We start from the raw sequence: 21,848 nt of genomic DNA on the forward strand, positions 1-21,848 counted from the left end.
TAATGTTAATTCTTTTCTCTTTCCTTAATAATTAAATGATGATTCTTCTCTCTCTTCTTAATTAAGGAGTACTAAAACTCCAAACTTTTGTTTAACTCTTTTAAGAAGAATTTTAATACTCCAAACCTTCCAGGAGTATTGAATCAGGTGCCCAGTTTCTATGGTATATTATTGTAAAGGAACAAACAATATTTTTTTCAATAATGTTAGAGAATTAGGAGGGGTCTAACGAACAATAAATTAACAAATATTTTTAAATTATATTCTAAACTAATTAATAACATTAATTATCATTAATTAGTGGTTATTTAAATTTTTTTTAAACAGTGCTGTTACACATCTATATAATCATATAAGCAAGTTGATCCAAACCTAAATAGATTCAGGCGCATTAAATCCAGAGTGAGAAACATGCGCCAAACACAAAAAAACCTCTCATTTTTTATTTGCGCTTCATTATGAAAGAACGTTACATTTTCAACATGAAACCAATATACCAAAACACTCATTCTCTTCGAATCTCTCTAAACATCACTCAAACTTCAATCACATTCTTTGCGAAAACCACTAATGCAAAGAAATTGGAAGAAGATTTCACAAGCAACAACCAGAAACAAACGAAAACAACAACAAAGACTACAAACGGTATGAGAAAATTATTGTTCATTTAAAATCTTGCAATGTCGCGTTTCGTCTAGTTTCATTTTAGTTTTACAGGTTTGATTTGCTTCGTTTAGTATATTGAACTATTGTGAATGATTTTTACAATATAACTAGAGCTTTAAGATATAGGTGCTTGTTCTTATTGGTGTGGATATTTTAACTAGAGCTCTGTTACTATCTTCAGTACTTCTTTTCCATTGAAGAATACTATTCTTGTTGATTAAAAATTGATAATGATTTATTAACCACATGAATGTTTTTCGGTTCGGTGGCCTTTGTGATTTTGGTTCTGTGCATGAAGGGTTTTCGGTTCGGTGGGTTATGGCATATTAATTAACTTGATTAAGATATACATGCTTGTGGTTGTTGATGTATTGAATGAGTTTTGTTTAGAACAATTGACATTCGAGACAACTCTTTCACTTTGATAAGCTATATTACTGTAAAATTGTCTCATTATATTTGATTAAGATATATGTGGTTGTTCTTATTTGTGTGAATAGTTATATACATTTTTTGATTTGTTGGCCTCTATAATTTTGGTTCTATGCATGAAGGATTTTCAGTTCGGTGGGTTGTGCCATATTAATTGACTTGATTAAGATATACATGCTTGTGGTTGTTGATGTATTAAATGAGTTTTGTTTAGAACAATTAACATCAGAGACAACTCTTTTACTTTGATAAGTCATCCTACTGTAAAATTGTCTCATTATATTTGATTAAGATATATGTAGTTGTTCTATTTGTGTGAATAGTTATATACATTTTTTGGTTTGGTACCCTTTGTGATTTTGGTTCTGTGCATGAAGGATTTTCGGTTCGGTGGGTTGTGCCATTTTAATTGACTTGTTTAACATATATATGCTTGTGCTTGTTGATATATTGAATGAAATATTGACCAAAATTTTTCATTACAGTAAAACAAGAAAATGGCAACAATGAAGGAGAAGTCACATTATAACGTAAGCAGATTAAATATATTTATCCGCTTTTATTCGAATAATATCTATTTTGTATTATAAATATATCCTCACATTCTGTTTCCAAATTTGCAGAAAACTCACTATTGCAGATGCCAAACAAAGGCAATGGCAACTGTGTACAAGGAAATGAGTCAAGAAAAGAAAGATATTGTGGAAGAAATGAGATTTGGTACCCTGGCAAATGTTCCAGAAATGAACGTCTCTAATACACTGTTGAAAGAATTGCTTGATCGATTTGATGAAGAGAAAGGATGCCTGAAAACTCTCCAGGGGAGAATATACATAACTCCTCGAAAAGTAGGAGCTACCCTTGGCATAACCAACGGAGGTAATACATTTTTCACTTACTGCCTATTTTCAGTTTATTGGTGTCCAAAAAATTAAACTGATCATTTTTGTCTGATTTTTACTATTAAAATATTGTAGAGAATCTTTTTCCTGAAAAGGTTGATTACAACAAACTGAATCCAAGAGACAAGGAATGTGCTGAATATGAATGTAGAAGGGGAGGAGAACCGGAAAAAATTCAAGAGAACTTTTGTTGTCTTCATACAAAAGTGCTTCTTGCTCCCCCTAATGGTAAGTGTGGCCTCCCCAATCCACAAGCCACCAATCTTTCATGTGGACAACATTCAGAAATGGGATTGGGCAAAGCATGTTCCCGACTTCTTAATGAAAGGAGTTAAAAACAAGAGGAACGGGAAGAAGCAGTCTGTTGATGGTTGTGTTTTTGTATTAATGTTGATATACTTCCACGAAATCAAATTCCCCACCCATTTACACCTGATGCTCCCCCTACACCATGGATGACCCATTGGACAAGGGAAATGATCATTGATCGGATTTCATCCGAAGCAACACAACCATTGGTAAATACTCTACTAAAATTTCCTGAAAAATTTGCTTTCAAATGCTTTTAAAATACTCTGCTAACTAAATAAACTTCTGTTTTAGGTTATAATTAATTTATTTGTCCTACTTGAAATTGTTAGTTTGTTCATTTGAATGTTTTTGCATTAAGAAACATTTTTCTTGATGAATAAATAGTTGTCATATACTATTCACCATATGAATATTTTTCGGTTTGGTAGGATTTCTTCATTCGGTTCACCGGATTGTTAATTTGTTATTTTGATGATTAAATAATTAAGACCTTATTTCTGTTTTAGGGATTCTGTACAGAAGGAAAAAAAGAAAGAAAAAATAAAAACAAGTAACTTAGAAAAAAAAGAAAAAGGAAAGAAAATAAAAAAAGAATATTGTTGAGACAAATTCTTCTTCGGAAGAGGAAAGACTCTCCGAATCTGAATCCGAAAGCCAGTAAGTTTAATTTTCATATTAATTTCATTTAATTTGTATTTGCATAAATTTGTTCTTATGCGCTTGTTCTTATGTATTGCAGAGAAGAAGAAATAAAAAAAATTGCAATAAAGAAAAGAAAACAACCAGTGAAGGTGGTTAAAAAACGAACCAAAAAAAATAAAGCATGTGCCTATAGATTCAGAGAGCACAAGTGAATCTGAAAGCGAGTAAGTATTGCATAATTTCTGTGAGACGTTTTGTTGATTGCATATATATTTATTTTCGGTTCGGTGGGCTACTAAGTTTCGATTTAGCACTTGAATTTATTTCAGTTCTGTGGGCTTCTAAGTTTCGGTTTAGCACTTGAATTTATTTCGGTTCGGTGGGATTCTAAGTTTCGGTTTAGAACTTTAATTTATTTCAGTTCGGTGGTGTCTGTGAGTTTAGTTGACTTCATTGTTAGTGTCTTGTCTCCGGTATAAATTCAATGTGTTTATCTATTTTACAGAGAAAATGAAATCAAGAAAACACCCATAATAAAAAGAAAACAAGCGGAAAGGGTGGCAGAAACACCAGCCCAACCTCACAAGGAGTAAGTTTCTTAAATCATATTTTCTTTTATTGATACTTACATTCTAGATTCTTTGATACTTATTTTGTGAACTTTTAGAACTGAACAAGCAAAAGACAATGCTACGGAAAAAAGAAAGCGAGCATTGGAAATGATAAGAGAAAAAAGATCAAAGAAAAGAAATGACGGAGCTCAGTCAGCAATCGTTGCTCCGGATAAGTTTGACTCTCCATAGGCACCAAATGAATTCTCTCAGACGTAAGATTCAGTTTATTATACCCGAATTCTTTTTCTTACTTTGCTTACTTTTTCTACAACCTTTTCTAATTCCTCTAGATTCAATTACTAATATTTATTTATCTTGCTTAGAGTTCCGACTGTAAATATGGATAGTGAGCAAGTCTTACAGACTCAAGAAAGTTCTACACCTTCTGTAAATGCTGCGAGCAATACCAGGTAAATTGGTTCACTGCATATTGTATTTTCGGTTCGGTGGTTGCCCAAAAATGAATTTAATGTCTTTCTAAACCTCTGCTTTTAATCTTGCTTTCTAATTTTAATTTGTTATCTTTTTTTTTTTAAGAAAAGTACCCTGGAAAGCCCGGTCAAATATTTTAGAAAAAGGAAAATCTTCCCAAGAAAGACTTCTAAAACTCCACAAGTGTAAGTTAAAAATATTTATGTTACTCTTTTAGATTTAGTTAATAATTTTTGTTTAATTAATCACAAGAAAATTGTGTTTAAATGTCACTAGAGGTACACCTGATTCTGACCTACAAATCGTTGAGTTTCAAAAACCAACTCGTTCTCAAGCTTTGGAAGTGTGAGTTTTTCAATGTGTAAATTCCTATTTTTCAAAACAAATTCTAATTATTCAACATTAACTTTATCCTTGTTTATATTCCTCATACCTCCTCTTGCATTATCTCTTCCAAGTTCAGTTCATGAAGAGTTAATGAAGGATGACTTCATCTATGTCCCTCCACAAGAAGAAACACAACAAACTTCTAATAATGAGTAAGTTAATAAATATTTATTCACCACATGAATCTTGTTCAATATTTACTGCTTATAAATGGTTTAATTATGGTTTAGTTAAAACCAGAAATAAATTCAATGTGTATTTTCTTTAGACTCTCTTCTGCTTATTACAGCTGCCCTCAAGACGCTGAGAAGCAGGGTATTACAGTGTCTCTTATGAGTTTTGTAATTGAAAACTTATTCAAAGATGACTATGTGTATGAAATTTCTAATGAAGAGTAAATTTCACACAAAATTTTTTATTAATTTTAATGGTTGTTATTGAACTATTTTCTATTTAATGCAACAGCCCTGGAAAAGAACAACAGCAACAAGGCGAAGAACCACCGATGCAACAGCAATTAGAACAAGAAGCACCTGTTAATGTGTAAGCATAAAATTCTTTAATATCACTTTTGTTTAATATAATGCGGTTCACTGTAAGTTTGGATTTTGGTTCACTATAAGTTTAAATTTCGGTTCACTATAATGATTAATGTAATTTCTGTTAAATATCATTGTTAAATATGATAATAGTTTGGGATAATTATAGAAATGTTTACTGTTTAATGCAGCAGACCTCTGGAAGAGCAACAACAGCCCTGCAAAGAACAAACAGCGTAACAATCCAAACAAGAAGCACATGTTGATGTGTAAGTTTTACTACTTATATAAATATCAATAATGTTTACTGCTTATACATGTTTTAATTATGGTTCAGTTGAAACCAGAAATAAATTCAATGTGTTGTTGTCTTTGGACTTTCTTCTGTTTCTTATAGCTACCCTCCAGAACCAAAAAAGCAGGGTGTTACGGGGTCTCTTACAAGTTCTGTTATTGAGAAGTTTTTCAAGGATGGCGATGTCTATCAAGTTTTTGATGAAGAACAATCCCAAGAACCTCCGATGGCACCGCAAACAGAAAAAGAAACTCTAATCTTGTCATCATTTGATAGGTATGTAACTTGCTTTTCTTTAATATCATTTTTGTTTAATATCATTTCAGTTTACTGTAAGTTTGGATTTGGGTTCAGTATTTGTTTGAAATTCGGTTAACTATATTGATTAATATGAATTTTGTTTAATATCATTGTTAAATATCTATCATCCTGCAGTTCTGCTAAACCTAAGAAAAGGAAAGATGAAAGGCCTTCCTTTAGCCTTGGGATAAGTCCACCAGCATCTCAACCAAGTTAGCCATATCAACCGACTGTTTCACAGCTTGAAATCTTGGCAGAGGCAGTGGTAGATGCTGGAGTGACAGCAGCATTAAAATTTGCTGAAGGAACATCTTCAGAACCAAGCTTACCAGCGGCTCAAGTTTACAAAACCCTGCAGAAAAAGACAAAAATCACAAACGAGCTAATTGAAAAGTGTTATCATTGGATGACACACGTGAAACAGACAAAAGATAGTAGCAATGAATATGAACCAATATTTGTCTTGAAACATGAGGCACTCTACGAGGGATTAAGAGAATATTTCATGTCTCTAATGCCCGAAGAACAAGTGCATGCCGTGGTAAATCCTTTGCCAATTGCGTTAACATTAACGATTTTTTTAAACACTCTTATATAGTATATCTAATAAATTTTCATCCTGTAGGTGGTTAATATACACAACTTGATTCTCAACGAAATAAAAACTAAGCGGTATTAGGAACAAATATACATTGTGTCGACGGATATTGTGGTAAGCTAAATTTCTTATTCATTGCTGATTACTTTTCTGTTCGGTCAGAATGTTAATATTGGTTCACCTGATTCTTATGTCTTCTGTTGAGTTCTTTTGCATTAAGAAAAATTTTCTCTTGATGATTGAATATTTTTCACGTTTTATTCAGCATATGATTTGTGTTCGGTTAGTTAAAATGTGATTTAACTGATGTTTATTTTGCAGAATTTTATGTTGGAAACACATGGCGTGAAGTACATTGATAAGAGCACAAACAAAGCCTACAGGTTTGATATTCAGCAGTATGCCCACCACTGCCAGTTTCTTGACAAAAGAAAACTTGCATCGCATCCATTTGTAAGTTGTAATATCTAAAAATTCTTTGATAGTTCTCTTGTGTTCTATTGTTTCAACTGAAATATTCTATAATTTTTCAAAACTTCAGCTATTTGTCCCAATTTACAATGGAGGGCATTAGTGGTTGTGGATTGCTGATGTAAACAAAAAGAAATTCTATGTCCTTGACCCTATCAACAAGAAGCCAGAAGATATACCTGATTCGAGAAAGGAACTAAACAAATTTTTTGTAAGTTATTCAAATTATTCTGTACATGAGAGGAGTTTGGTTGACTGTTGTTGGTTCTGTTTATTTACTTTTTTTGTCCCTTTCAAGGTTTAATAATTTCCCAGATGAGGGTGTACGCTGGGGCAGAACCCTTAATGGAAGATGGACTGGGAGAGAAAGTAGAGTATATCCAATTAAATGGTCAATGTACAAAGTAAGAATCTTTCTCTTCTATAGTTCTATTTTTAATGTGTTTTATTTTATATACTATTGATTGTATTATACTCAATTCTTACTTAGCTATGATTGTGGAATATTCGTGATAAAATGGCTTGAAATAATAGATCCACAAGAAATCAAAAGTGGGAAGAGATATAAATATAAAGTTTTGACACAAGTATGTACTTTCTAAATTAATAAACTTCTTTTTTTTTCTTATTTCATTCAGTTAAGTTGATAGTATAACTAGAGCTTTGAAGTTGGTTGTTACTCTGTTCAATAGTTCTTTTCCATGCAGAAATACTATTCTTGTTGATTGAAATTTGATCACCATTTATTTACCACATAAATAATTTTCGGTTCGGTGGCTCTTATGATTTTGATTCACCAAGTGAATGTTTTCGGTTCGGTGGTCTCCTTTTAATTTGTTCAGGGTTTAGGGTTACTATGATTGCATTTTTATAGTATAACTAGGGCTTTGAATGAAATTTGTTGTTGTTTAATGTGATTTTGATTTACTTGACATTTAATGTGTTCAGGGTATAGGGTTATTGTGATTGTATTTTTACAGTATGATTAGGGCTTTGAATGATATTGTTCTTATTTCATTTGGGTTCATTTCTTATGTAACTAATTCATTTCAATCAAAATGCAGAAAAACATTGATGAATTCAGATACCAATATGGTCCAAATCTTCTGTTGCATGAAATGAACAAAATTAGAGACCAAGTGATTTCGGAATATGAAGCAATAAGACTCACCAAGACATCTGCTTTCCTCTCCCGCCCTTATTGTAAATACACATATGGGGATTTAGATAGCAAATAGTATATACTAGTTATAATTAATAATATTTTGTTTAACTTGTTTAAAAAGCAAAAAAAGCATACTTCAAATGTATATATGTCAATGTATGTATCAAACAATGCATATAGTAGTTGTATATATTTTGTTTAACTTGTTAAAAAAGCAAACAATGCTTCTTTCAAATGTATATATGTCAATGTTAATGTACATATCTATTCTTAATATCAATGTATGTATCAAATGTTAATATTTATATATCTGTTGGAATTGTCTGCCTACTGTTTTATTCTAGGTTCTCAGTGATTGCAATCACTGAAGATCAAACTATTGTGAATGTATTTTTACAGTATAACTTGGACTTGGAATGAAATTTGTTGTTATTTTCAATCAGTTCAGTGGTTAGTGTAACTAGGACTTTGAAATTGGTTGTTACTCTGTTTAGTACTTCTTTTGCATGGAGAAATACTATTCTTTAGCAACAGTGTTCAAGAATATGAGTCAGGAAAAGAAAGATATAGTTGAAGAAATAGGATTTGGTGCCCTGGCACATGTCCTGAAAATGAACGTCTCTCACGCCCTCTTAAGAGAATTGATTGATTGCTATGATGAGTATCATGGATGCTTGAAAACTCTCCATGAAAAATTATACATAACACAAGCCAAGGTAGCAGCTGCACTGGGGATAAGCCACGACGGTAATACACTTTCCACTTCTTGCTTATTTTCGATTCATTGCTCCTTATAATTTTGGTTCATTGCTCTCTTTAATTTTGGTTTATTGATACCTTTATTTTCGGTTCATTGGTATATAAAAAATTAAGCTGAACCTTTTTGGCTCATTTGTTGCTATTAAAATATTGTAGGGAATCATTTTCATAAAAAGGTTGACCATCGCAAACTGAATGAGGAAGACAAGGCAATATTTGACAGCCTCAAATGTGTTATGTTGGCAACTTTGACAAAGTCTGTCCTAAATATGAGTGTTGAAGGGGAGGAGAACCGGTAAAAATTCTGCAGAACTTTTGTCGTCTTCATACAGAAGTGCTTCTTGCTACGGACGACGGTAAGCATGGCCTCCATGATCCATAAGCCGCCTATCTTTTGTGTGGACAACATCCGACAGTGGGATTGGGTAAATCATGTGCTCAGCTTCTTGAGGAATGGAATCAAAAATAAGAGAAAGGGGAAGAAACAGTCCGTTGAGGGCTGTGTTTTTGTTTTGATGCTGATATACTTTCATGAAACCAAGTTCCCTCGCTTGGATGGACTTGATGCTCCCCCGGCACCGTGGGTGGCCTATTTGACAAAGAAAATGATGCTCGACCGAATTTCTGAGGAAGCAACGGACACAATGGTAATGTGTTGATTTGAATCATTGTGCATGCAGAAATATTTTTCTTGATAATTGAATGTTTATTATGTATTATTCATCACATGAATTGCGTTCGGTTCAGTGTTTGTGGTCATTTTGATTCACTTTTTATTTTTGTATTTCCTCGTTTCAAATTCTTCTAAAATACTCTGCTAACTAAATAAGTTTGTGTTTTAGGGACTTCTGTATAGAAAGCGAATAAAGGACAAAAAAACAAAAAAAAAGAAGGTGCAAAACAAAACAACTTTTCTAAAGGGGAAAGAGAAAAGAAAAAGGGAGAAAGAAGAAAAGAAAGTTGTTGTTGTGGATTCTTCTCCGGTAGAAGAATCTATTTCGGAATCCAAATCAGAATCCGAATTTGACAATATAACGTTAGCAGAAAGAACAGGACAAAAAAGGCTCTTGAAAAAAAAAAAAATTGTTTCGACGGATTCTGAAACATCAAGTGATTCTCAAAACCAGTGTAGTTTGACTGGTTCTAATTAAGAATATTTTGTTTAACTTGTTTAAAAAAGCAGACACTGCTTCTTTTGAATGTATATATGTCAACATTAAAGCAAATGTTAATATTAATGTATAGATCTAATGTTAATGTATATACTTATTCAAGATGGATTACTCCTTGTCTTGTTATATATCTGTTAGAATTGCCTGGCTGCTGTTTTGTTGCAGGTTCACAGTGAATGAAATCAGGGTGTTTACAAAAAAATTGTGAACCCCAAAAACAGAATGAATCAAAATTAATACACCGGGTGAACCGAAAGGTAGAAACACACTGAACCCCTAAACACTGAACCCTAAACCCTAAACCTTGAACCCTAAAACTAGAACCCTGAACACTGAACCCTGAACCCATAAACCATAAATCCGTAAAACCCTAAAACTTAAACCCTAAACCCTACACCCTAAAACCTAAACCCTAAACCCTGAACCCTGAACTCTGAACTCGAACCCTGAACACTGAACTCTGAACCCTAAATGCTAAACCCTAAACCCTAAACCTTAAACCCTGAAGCCTATCATAAACCCTAAACCCCTAAGACCCTGAACCCTGAACTCTAAACCCTAAACCCTCAACCATGAATACGGTGAACCGAAATTAATAGACGGGACGAACCGAAAGTTTGAAACACACTGAACCTCTGTACACTGAACCCTGAAACCATACACCCTAAACCTTAAAACCCTAAAACCTGAAACCCTAAACCCTAAACCTTAAACCCTAAACCCTAAACCCTGAACTCTGAACTCTGAACCATGAACCAAAAAACAAATTCTAATTCTTCAACTTAGAAATTAATACACTAGAATTTCAGAAAAAAGTGACTATTCATTAAAGCTGTTATAAGCATGGTGAACCGAAATTTGCTCATGGGTGAACAAAAATTTACATTAATAAAAACTAAAACTTGTACAATCCTCTCTTGGATAATTCATATCTGGTGCATTGTAAAGAGTGGAGCTTGACTGAATCGATGATCTGGAATTTAAAAGGTTCAACTACAAAATACATAATTAATTGTACATTGGTAAAATGAATTGAATTTTTAAGTAATCAAAAGCAAGTCAATTTTACCTCGCTTGGAGTTGTCTTTTTCTTTTTCTTCATAGAATTTGAGATCTTTTTTTCCAAGTTTGATCCAAGTTTGTTCTTGGGTTGACCTCTTGTTTTGACACGTGGTGGGCTTTGAAGATCATTAACATTGCTTAATGTCACTTCTTCATGGGTTAACAGGCTTTTTCTTTTGCTTCTCTCTTGATATTCTTCCATCTCAGCCATGACCTTGTCAAATGCTCGGTACAAAATTCCGGTCAACTCTTCACATTCAGAATCAAATTCACATATATTGTGCGACCGAAACACCAATTCGTCAAATCTCTTACTTCTTGGCTCCAATAGAGGTTCATCTTGGTTGCTCTTGATGTGTGTATGTCTCCTCTTTATGTTCTTGCTCCAACGTTCCAATATGTATTTCGGTGCCACATTATGCACTCGCTCAAAGCTTAGGACGCTTAGGGAATGGCGGCACAATATGCCTCTAGACTCAAACAGCAAGCAATGACACTTTACATCTCTTGATACTGCATCGTAGGTGATGACAAACTTGTTGAATGTGGAGTTGGAAACCTGCTCTATGACTTCATATGTTATGAAACCTAGGGTTGAATGCATTGATCTTGTGATACAATTCACTTTACCTTTGAATTGAGCTTGAACTTCCCTGAACTTCTCATGGGTATATACATGTTGAAATTGTGCCTCTATTGCTGATTTTGTTGTGAACGGTATCACGGTGTGAAAATCTGCAGCATTGAATTCTCTATCTGCTTGTTCTCTACTTGTGAGGCAATTGTTGTGTTGCTTCACGAATTGTCTCAAGGAGCTATTCCGTGTGATGAACTTGTTGAAAAATGAATGCGCTCTCGCTCCTTTGTGTGCTTCTCATCCTGGCCCAAAAGTGGTAATCCAAGTAAACCGGAATCCATATATGCCAATCCTCGTACAGCTCTGCATACCAAATCGAACTTATAAGGTATGGTGAACTGAAAATAGTGCATGCTTTTGGGAAAAAAAGATATGAGCATAAAAATAATTCGAATTGAAATCTCAATTACCTGAAAGCCACTTGTTTCCTCCGAGACCATACTTTGTGAGGAAATCATTCCAGTTTCTGTCAAATGCATCTTTTGTGTACGAGTTCCAAACAACATGACTCATCTCTTGTTCAATATCAATGTGTCCCTTGTAGCCATTTATTTTTCTTGGGATCTTCTTCATGATGTGCCAGATACACCAGCGGTGAATTGTTGTTGGCATGCATAGCTCAATTGCCCTTTGAATCGATGCGCATTGAGCGGTAAGAATACCTTTTAGTGCCTTCCCTCCCATGCAACGTAGCTAACACTCAAATAGCCATTTGAATGATTGAATGTCCTCATTTTTCATCATCACGCATCCAAGAAGTGTCGACTGGCTGTGGTGATTCACGCCAACAAAAGAACCTAAAACCAAATTGTACCTGCATAAATAACAACCACAAGTTGGTAAACCAAAATATATACACTAACTGAACATAAAAAATATGTTTGAATGAACCAAATACCTATTTGTGTTATAGGTGGTGTCAAATGAAACCATGTCTCCGAAATAATCAAATGCAGTCCTGCTTCTTGCATCAGCCCAGAATGCATGTTTAATGCAGTGATCACCTTCAAGGTTGAGCTCAAAGAAGAAATTTTGGATCTTCTCTTTCATTCTAACTAGGTGCTTCCTAAATTCTTTAGCATTGTCTTCTTTGAAAATATTCTGTACTTTCCTTGTGATGTAATTCCTTACATCTTTTTCTATAAAACATATTTCACGGTGGTTGCTAGCTGCTGCCACAAATGATTGGTAAGTTTTGTTCAGTCTGATTCTGGCTTCCTCGTGGGTTTCAATGGTGCGACGCACGAACATGCTAAGCTCCCTGTGTTGTTTGAGCATCTCAGCCTGCTCTGGACAATAAGAATATGAGTGATTCAATACAACTTTGGAAATTTTCCAAAGACCAACATCCTTCATTATGTGTACGTAAATTCTGGCCGGACAATTTAACCCAATTGAAGGGTTTGTCTTCAAAGTTGGAGATATCTTTGATTTCCACCTCCCCTCTCTAGAGCATACAATTAGTTAATTCTTAATCTTGTCTCCGTCCTGAGTCGTGTTCCTGATTTTGGTAGAAAAACTAGCAAGTTTGGAATAATGTTTGTAGAACTTTTGATACATGGTCAAGAGGGCATTTTCGTCATCTTAGACCTAAGGGGAGGAATGATAATCTTGTCATATTCAAGGATCTGAATTCTAGAAAAATTGTGCCATGCCAGTCTTGGACATTTAGAAGACCAAGAGTCCGTCTAAAAAATAGTGGTGCTGAAAGGGCAATAATTCACAAGGCCTATTGGGCTAAGTTAGGACAGCAAGAAGCCCACTAATACTTTTCAAATTCAATGGGAGGCATAATTTATTATTAATTGTTGAATTTTTTAGGCATTTATTTTGGTTTGTTTTGTTGTTAGAGTTTGTTAGAAGATTTGATTTACTTTTGATTTGCTTAGTAGTATTTTTAGGGATTTTAAATTTAAATCAAATCTGATATAATCTAATAAAGATCAAATCCGATTTAAATTAGTTATCATATCTTTAGGATTTGAAATTTAAATCAAATCTAATCTAATCTAATAAGATCTAATTTGATTTAAATTAGTTATTTTATCTTATCTTTTAGCTAGTTTATTTGGGGTCTATTTAAACACCTTCTGGTGAGACAATTTCCATAACTTTTGATGAATAAAATTTTCTTAGTGCTTTATGCACGTTTTTATTGTGTGATTAAGTGAGGTGAGTGATTTGCTTTGCTTGTTGCATAGAGAAGATTGAGTGATTCAATTTTCATCCCTCTGATATAAGTAGGATAGGTTCTTTGAAGGTCTAGTAGGAAAAACCCTTCCGGTGACCTAGGTTGCTAAAAACAGGTTTCTTAGAGGTCTAGTAGGAAAACCTTTATCTATCTTTTATATTTCCGCTGCGTCTCTTTATGCCAATAAATTCTTCTTCTTGATGTCATTCTTTTCTTGTCCCCTTTTATTGAATAATTCTTATCTATTGTAATATAACCCCTAACTCCTTATCTATTGGGGCTTAGGAATTATATCACAATAGATAAGGATTATTCAATAAAAGGGGACAAGAAAAGAATGACATCAAGAAGAAGAATTTATTGGCGACGCAGCGGAAATATAAAAGATAGATAAATGTTTTCCTACTAGACCTCTAAGAAACCTGTTCTTAGCAACCTAGGTCACCGGAAGGGTTTTCCCTACTAGACTTTCAAAGAACCTGTCCTTGACAACCTAGATCAGAGGGATGAAAATTGAATCACTCAATCTTCTCCATGCAACAAGCAAAGCAAATCACTCACCTCACTCAAGGTTTAGAAAACTGAACCGGTCATCAAACTGCTCTAGTCATTGGTTCACTGGTTCACTGGTCTAACCGGTCCAACCAGTGATTCAACCGGATAAACCATTTTAGAATAGAATAATAAATAAATTATAAGGTGCTTTATATAAGTAAGCTTATTAGAAATATAAAAAACTCTAAAAACATGAGAAAGTACCAGTTGAAAGCTTCCAATTACAATTGTTACCAAATATATATGTCCTTTATGTAAGGTTAAATTTGAATGGAAAAGCATCTTATGTGCAATACATCATAGAGGTCACATTCAATAATTTTATTGACTTGAAGCTCATTAAAAAAACAAATAAAAATTAAAACTCTTTGATTCTTTGGCAACCAAATAATTTGAAAAGATAAGTGAACATAGACCAAATATGCAGGGGTTGAGCACTAACATTTCAGAAATTAACAATACTCAACATCTAAAACAGAGAGAACAATTGTACAAAAATAGATATTATCAGTTTATAATTTTAGAAGCATTGACATTCGCTTATGCTATTGCTGTGAAACATGATCATTAATAAACTTCAATGCATGGAATTCATGTAAGTTGTTTATGCTACTGGTCTATATATTTTGCATAACACATGACATTTGCTTATGTTTTTTGTGGGAATTAACTTAATATTCTATAGTTTCTTTCTTCTCCTTTTAGTTTCTTTTTTTTCAATGGAAATAAGATTTAACAACAAAAATTCAATAATAAAAATTTCATCATTCATTTTAATCAGATCAAAACAAGATACAACTTAGCGAAATTTAACTAAAAAATTTAATAAATAAATTTAGTTCAATACAACAGAGAGGACTTAATCATTCAGATAAAAGCTCATGCTTTAGTATTATTTTAACAAAGTAATTACATTGAACAAATAAAAGCTCACATCTCACCATAATTTTAACAAAGATTAGTAACATTTTCAGCAGACAGCAGATTGATCAAAATTTTAACATAAATTAACAAAGAATTATCAAAGTTTAAGCATAATTTTTTTTCAATACAGCATAAAAAAAATCAAACAGCCCAGCAGTAGCAGTAGAGTTAATCATTCAACAATAGCATTAACCGTGTTCTTAACCTAAAGCAGGAGCCAAACACAATGAAAATTAACAGCATGTTCTTAACCACAACACAAGACCATATTAGCAATTCTGCCTACGGCATTCAGCCATTCAACAATATTGCAAAAACAGAGTAAGTTTTCACTTTCCAGCATTAACAAAACAGAAGAACAAATTAACAATTACAAATTAACAAATTAAAACAAAGTAACAAATTAACAATTATAAAGCAGCAAAAGTGCAAAACACTAAAACAGCAATAAATTGAATAAAAGTCACGTAACGGGTAAACGAAGAATGTCTTCATGTTTTTATATCAAACTATCAACTGAGGAAAAAAAACTCCTAGGGTGAAGAACATTGAAGACTGAAGAGGATCGAAGAGGCAAAGAATGAAGAACGCAGACCCAAGATGAATTGAAGAATTAATATTATGGAACAAAAATTCAAGAGGAAGTTTAGAGAAGATGAAGACGACGAGTCACTCACCTGGGTTCAAGAGGCCAGCGAAGACGATGGAGGGCTACTAGGCTGGGAACCAGGCGATGATGGAGGGCTACTGGTGCTGAAGACCAGGCGACGGCGGTGGCACTGACGACCTGAGACCGCGGTGACGATGGAGGGCTACTGGGCTGGGAGCCTGGGAATGCTTCAGTTCAGAGGAGGAGGGCTAGGGTTCACTGTGAGACTGAGATGAACGAATCGGGCTCGTGGGAAGAAGGGGGGTTGGGTTTGCAAGTGGGCCCTAGGTTGGGTCGGGTTTTAATTTTTATTTTTGTAAACAATTACAAAAACGGCGCCGTTTAGAAGAACTGGCCGGTCACCAGTCCGGCCCAACCGGCCGGTTTTCGGTCGGTTCACCGGTTTTCAAGCGATTTTTTGTCTGCCGATTATTAGAGGAGGACCAGACCGCTTGCGTCGCCGATTTGCGGTTAAACCGGTCGAACCGGCTGGTCTGGTCTGATTTTCAGAACCTTGACCTCACTTAATCACACAATAAAAACGTGCATAAAGCACTAAGAAAATTTTATTCATCAAAAGTTATGTAAATTCTCTCACCAGAAGGTGTTTAAATAGACCCCAAATAAACTAGCTAAAAGATAAGATAAGATAACTAATTTACATCAGATTTGATCTTATTGGATTAGATTAGATTTGATTTAAATTTCAAATTCTAAAGATATGATAACTAATTTAAGTCGGATTTGATCTTTATTAGATTATATCATATTTGATTTAAATTTAAAATCCCCAAAAATACAGCAAATCAAAAGTAAATCAAATCTTCTAACAAACTCTAACAACAAAACAAACTAAAATAAATGCCTAAAAAATTCAAAAATTAATAATAAGTTATGCCTCCCATTGAATTTGAAAAGCATTATTGGGCTTCTTGCTGTCCTGACTTAGCCCAATAGGCCTTGTGAATTATTGCCCTTTAAGCACCACTGTTTTTGAGACGGACTCTTGGTCTTCTAGATGTCCAAGACTGGCATGGCACAATTCTTCTAGAATTCAGATCCTTGAATATGACAAGATTATCACTCTGCCCCTTAGCTCTAAGATGACGAAAATGCCCTCTTGACCACGTATCAACTTTTCAGCTTCTTCTAGTGTCTTGAAAATCATTCCCACCTTTGGGACAAATTTTTCATCCACAACACAGCTGGTCTGCATGGTGACCAAAATCTTAATTATGGTGAACCAAAATCTTAATTACGGTGAAACAATTATATAGTGCTTAGGGAAGAAAATAGAATATATTGGTCTAATTTTTGTTAGACTCCTTTCTGCGGACCGAACCGAAAACATGAATGTGATGAACCACCTCTTTAGTACTTACCGAACCGAAAAGTTACTCACATTTATTCAGAGTTACTCATAGTTACTGACACTAACAATTACTCACGGTTACATATTATCAATTCAATTGAATTCAACTCAGATGTAGATCACCTCAGTCCATTCAATTCACTTCAAACAAAATTAGCAATTTCATTCCATTAAATTCGATTCAGAATTCAATAATCCAAACCTCATCAAATTGATGCGTTTCAGAAGAATCATCAAAATTGCACTCATTCAACTGATTTGAAGTTGATTCATTCATTGTTTCAATTCAAAAGTGCAGATCGAAGAAGAAGATTAACGACGAAGCTAATTGCGTTGAATCAATCCAGATCCATAATGCAGAGAAAAAAAACGTGAAAAAGGAGAACAACGAATTTAATTAGGTTGAAGAATAAGAAGGAGAAGAAGAAAAACGCGAAAGAATAAGAACACGAAAGAGGTTTACGTTGTATGAAAATGTTTACATTGAGAAACATTGATAACGCAAAATAAAGATTCGTTATATAGGTTATAAGAGGCGCGTGTAAAACAAACGGGGGTGTGGGGTGTGGAGTGAAAGTTACTTGGATGCCATCCATATAATTTTTACATGGATGTAGAGCTTTTTCCTTTTTAAAAGATACAAAACTAATAATTATTAATTGTCTCTTCTTACTTTAATTCACCTTTTATCATTTATTATGCAAACACTAATTTCTCTTTCTAAAAAAAACTTTAAAACTCCAAAAAACAAAAAAAAAACCAAAACATAAGATAAAGAATCATCTAAATTCTAAGAAAAACATACAAAACATAAGAAAAAGATCATCCAAAACTAATAAAAAGAATCATAAAAAAATATAGAAAAAAGAAACATAAAAACTAGTTAAAAAAATCATTTAAAACCAAATAGGAGGAGGAGAAGAAGAGCTGCAGGGTGGTCGGCGACGACGTCTTGGACGGTGTTGCATGGACAGTGGGAGACTCGCGGTGGCGTGTTGCAACGAGTAGAGGAGTCGCCATGAATCGGAGTAGTTGATCGCACGTCGCGAATGAAGACCTGGCGGTGGCTACGTCGCGACGGATGGAGAGTCGTGAGGTGGGGTGCAAGTGGCAAGCGATAGGGAGTCGCGATGGGACACGAGGAAGGTGAAGTAGAAGTGCGATGGTGGTTGTCTTTCCTACGCGAATGGCATATGAGGTGGTGGAGAAAGATGCAAGGACGAACGACGATGGCGCACGAAGACGGTGCTGCGATGACGCTAGCGGCAAAGACGAAACCGCGGCAGCGTAGAACGTTGGAAAGAGGGATTAGAATTTGTGGTTTTATGTGGTGAATATTGAGTGAAAGTGAAAATAAATTGGGGTAAATTTTGATTAAAAAATGTCATTAATATATACTAATCAAATTTTGAATTTAAAAAATAATTTAAAATTAATCATTATTAATTGAGTTGTTTAATTTTTTTATTGATAAATATTTAACTCCTTATACTTTCTCTGTTTATTTTCGTAGATGAAGAGATGTGGAAACGCCATTCGTATACAATGTTATATACGTTGCAGATGCAGCAGATCAGCAGCCATGCCCATACTCATAACACTCGCAACAGAGAAGGTTAAATATGACAGTGCCGTCTTCATTAATCTGGAGCCATGTTCATATCTGATTCAAATAATATAAAAAGATCAAATATTATTTAAAAATTATTAATTTATTTTAATATATTTTTATTTTTATTTATTTTATTAGATTAGACTTTGTGTTTGCAGATTTTAAGGTTTTATTTATTTTAATCTAATAAAAAGTTATAAATACCTCTTTAATTATTGTAGTCGTAGTATTTAGTGATTAGAGGTTTGAAAACCTTCTGTTGATTTTGTGATGAAATCATGATGTGAAAATTAGGTAAAAGATTGAGGAATTTTTTCGATTCAATTCTTAAACTATGGTGTGGACAAATTAAGTTGTGAAGTCCTTTTTTATTGCGTCAAGAAATTAGATAAAAAGTAGAATGATTCTCTTTATATTCAATTTCAATTTATCTCTTTTATTTCTATTTCAATTTTAATGTATCTTTTTATTCAGTTTGAATTTTTATTTTTTTTTATTTATCACATGTGGTCTGTTATCTTATTGCTAGTCAAACAAAAGGATTAGATTGGATTAACTATTTAATTTATAATTTAAATGCTTAAATTAATTTCTCTATACATACTTGTGAATATTTTTTATTTTCATAATTTTATATAAATTTAAAGAAATTTGTTTAAATAATTTAATTATTTTATTTATCGAGATATATAATTTATAGCATATTTACTATTTTATATCACATTAATTTATTTTGTTTACACTATAAATATAAAAATATAATTTTTAAAAATAATAAAAGTATTAATAATTTAAATTGGACCAACTCTTAAAAATAAAATATTTCAAATAATAAAAAAGATGTGCGATTTCAAATATAATTTTAACTCGTTCGTTAATAGGCGACTGAATATATCACCTAATTTAAAATCAGTATATTATTTTTTTAAAAATCAATTCATTTAAATTAGTATTAAAAAAAACAAAAAAAACATCATATATAATAATAACTATTATCATATTATATTTAAATTTAGTTGTGTGTTGATAGTCCCTGTTTTAAATTGAAGGTGATCGTTCCCGTATGTTAGGGTTTAGAGTCGTGGAGATCATCGGAAGCAAGCCAGCGGAGGAGCAGTGGTAATGAAAGTCAGGAAACCGCACAATCTGTGGATAAATTGTGTAACATTTGATAGTTACGATTATGCATGTAATTGTGTGAAAGTTTTTAAATAATAATTTAATAAAAATATTAAATTATTTAATTATTTTTAATTAATAATTTTAGATAAAAAATAATTATATATAAAAATAACTATACCCAAATTTATAAAATTTTGTCATTTAGGTTGAAGGTTGAAGCGTGTGTATATATAATAAAAATAAGAATTATTAATAGAACATATTTAATTTGAAAGAGAAAAATAATAGAAATCGAGTATAAAATTTCTCATTATTCAAATCAAATAAATTAAAGATATTTACTAAATAATTAATTAATTAACAAGTATATTTTTTTATAGTATCTTTTATAGTGTTTAATATTTATCCATAAGATTCAAAAATAAAAAATAGTCCATTTTATATTATTTTTATTTTAGATAATTTAAATAAAAATTTTATAAGCACAACAAAAAATCTACTTTCTTGTATAGCATTATAGCAAGTGTTTTATATACCTATCTTTTTTTTTTTATTTTCTGTGTATTCAGTAAGGGAATAGATATATATCATTTTTACGTGTAGATTTTTAATTATAAAAAAATGATAAAATATAAAGTATGTGTTTGATTTAGTACTAAGAGCTTTATATTTGTATTTTAATTTTTTTTAATTTTATTTTTTATTTGGTTATTTTTCTTCTCATTCTAAAGGTAAAGGTAAGATGTGATTCTATAATTTAACCTAAGTTCACCACCAAAAACTAAAAATAGTTATTTTTGTATTTATTTCTTTAGTTAGACTATTAATTAAAAAAAATTTATTTTTTTATTTATCAATTTTGTCTTTTATTATTTGTATCATGAATTTTATTATTTTTGTTTTTATAATACTTTGTCTGATGCTCTTTCATATATGTTATTATTTTTATAGAGTTTTTGTTATTTTTTATTTATATGAATTTTTATTACGCTTTTGTTATTTTTTTTACGGAGTTTTTTTGTTTTGCTTTATATTGTAATTCTATTAATCTCATTAGAAAGATTAAATTAAAATAAAAGTAATATTAAAATTATAAATAGTAAAAATTATAATTAAAAAAATACTGAAGAGTACTGAAAGTACTCAACAATATTAAAATTTAAATAAATTTTTATTAGTTTAATTATTTTAGTGATTTTCATAGTTTTGTCAAAATTACAATTAAGCTTTTATATTTTTCTTTCTTTTTGATTAAGCAGTATAAGGATGCAATTAAAATATATATATATATATATATATATATATATATATATATATATATATATATATATATATATATATATAAAAGAATTTAATTGCAAATTTGATAAAATTATAAAGACTAATAGAATAATTAAATTTTTTTATTTAAAGAGTGATTTTGAAAAATATAATCAAAATAACATTTAATTTATTATAATCTATTTTAATATAAAAATTGTCAAACATAAACTTCGTTAATACTAACTCATTTTTAATTAAAAATAAATTTTATTCAAATTATTGTACAGTGTATACTAACTTTAATTTGAGTACACACAAAAGTATTGAGATTATTCAACAATAATAGATGAGGCTGGACATATTAATTAATTAAGTGTTGATTTAAAGTATTTAATAAGTTTTTTTGTGAGATGGAATTTATTTATTAGATTTTAATTTTGAATTTTTTTGTGTTAATTGTTTCAATTTTAAAATTGATATAGGAATAAAAGCTAAACTGAGGGAGAAACAACTGTTTCTAAGTTAAAAAATTCTTTATTTTTTGTTAGTTTATTTTTAGTTAGTAATCATACTAATTTCTAGTTATTTAAAATATAATGGATTATCCAACAAGAATAAATGACTGTGGGTATATTAATTAATTAAGTGTTATATATTAATTAAGTGTTAACTTAAACGATTTGATAAGTTTTTGTCAAATAAAACTTATTTGTTGGATTCTAATTTTAAATTTTTTTTATTGATTGTTTTAATTTTAAATTTGATGTAAGAATAA

General features: G+C 31.8%; 2 protein-coding genes across 2 annotated transcripts; both read right to left on the reverse strand.

Annotated features, from left to right (window-relative positions):
• Window positions 1-10,581: 10,581 nt before the first annotated feature.
• Window positions 10,582-12,069, reverse strand: LOC130980577 (protein FAR-RED IMPAIRED RESPONSE 1-like). Its single transcript, XM_057904238.1, has 4 exons — window positions 11,796-12,069; window positions 11,657-11,688; window positions 10,756-11,541; window positions 10,582-10,659 (listed from the first exon to the last, which is right to left on the reverse strand). The coding sequence occupies exons 1-4, from the start codon at window positions 12,067-12,069 to the stop codon at window positions 10,582-10,584; spliced, it is 1,170 nt and encodes a 389-aa protein (XP_057760221.1).
• Window positions 12,070-12,078: 9 nt separating this feature from the next.
• On the reverse strand, window positions 12,079-12,741 carry LOC130980578 (protein FAR1-RELATED SEQUENCE 5-like). Its single transcript, XM_057904239.1, has 2 exons — window positions 12,284-12,741; window positions 12,079-12,199 (listed from the first exon to the last, which is right to left on the reverse strand). The coding sequence occupies exons 1-2, from the start codon at window positions 12,739-12,741 to the stop codon at window positions 12,079-12,081; spliced, it is 579 nt and encodes a 192-aa protein (XP_057760222.1).
• Window positions 12,742-21,848: the final 9,107 nt, after the last annotated feature.

The sequence above is a fragment of the Arachis stenosperma genome, chromosome 5 (assembly GCF_014773155.1).
Source record: "Arachis stenosperma cultivar V10309 chromosome 5, arast.V10309.gnm1.PFL2, whole genome shotgun sequence".
In the NCBI taxonomy this organism is placed as follows: Eukaryota; Viridiplantae; Streptophyta; class Magnoliopsida; order Fabales; family Fabaceae; genus Arachis; species Arachis stenosperma.

What these genes read in the sequence shown, in the direction of transcription:
- LOC130980578 (XM_057904239.1), bottom strand. Translation starts at nt 12,741, where the DNA reads ATGAAGGATGTTGGTCTTTGGAAAATTTCCAAAGTTGTATTGAATCAC. An exon ending in ACCACCTATAACACAAATAG is followed by an intron (nt 12,200 to 12,283) that starts GTATTTGGTTCA and finishes TTATTTATGCAG; the next exon opens with GTACAATTTGGTTTTAGGTT.
- LOC130980577 (XM_057904238.1), bottom strand. Translation starts at nt 12,069, where the DNA reads ATGGGAGGGAAGGCACTAAAAGGTATTCTTACCGCTCAATGCGCATCG. An exon ending in AGGAAACAAGTGGCTTTCAG is followed by an intron (nt 11,689 to 11,795) that starts GTAATTGAGATT and finishes TTTGGTATGCAG; the next exon opens with AGCTGTACGAGGATTGGCAT. An exon ending in ATTGGCATATATGGATTCCG is followed by an intron (nt 11,542 to 11,656) that starts GTTTACTTGGAT and finishes CAATTCGTGAAG; the next exon opens with CAACACAACAATTGCCTCAC.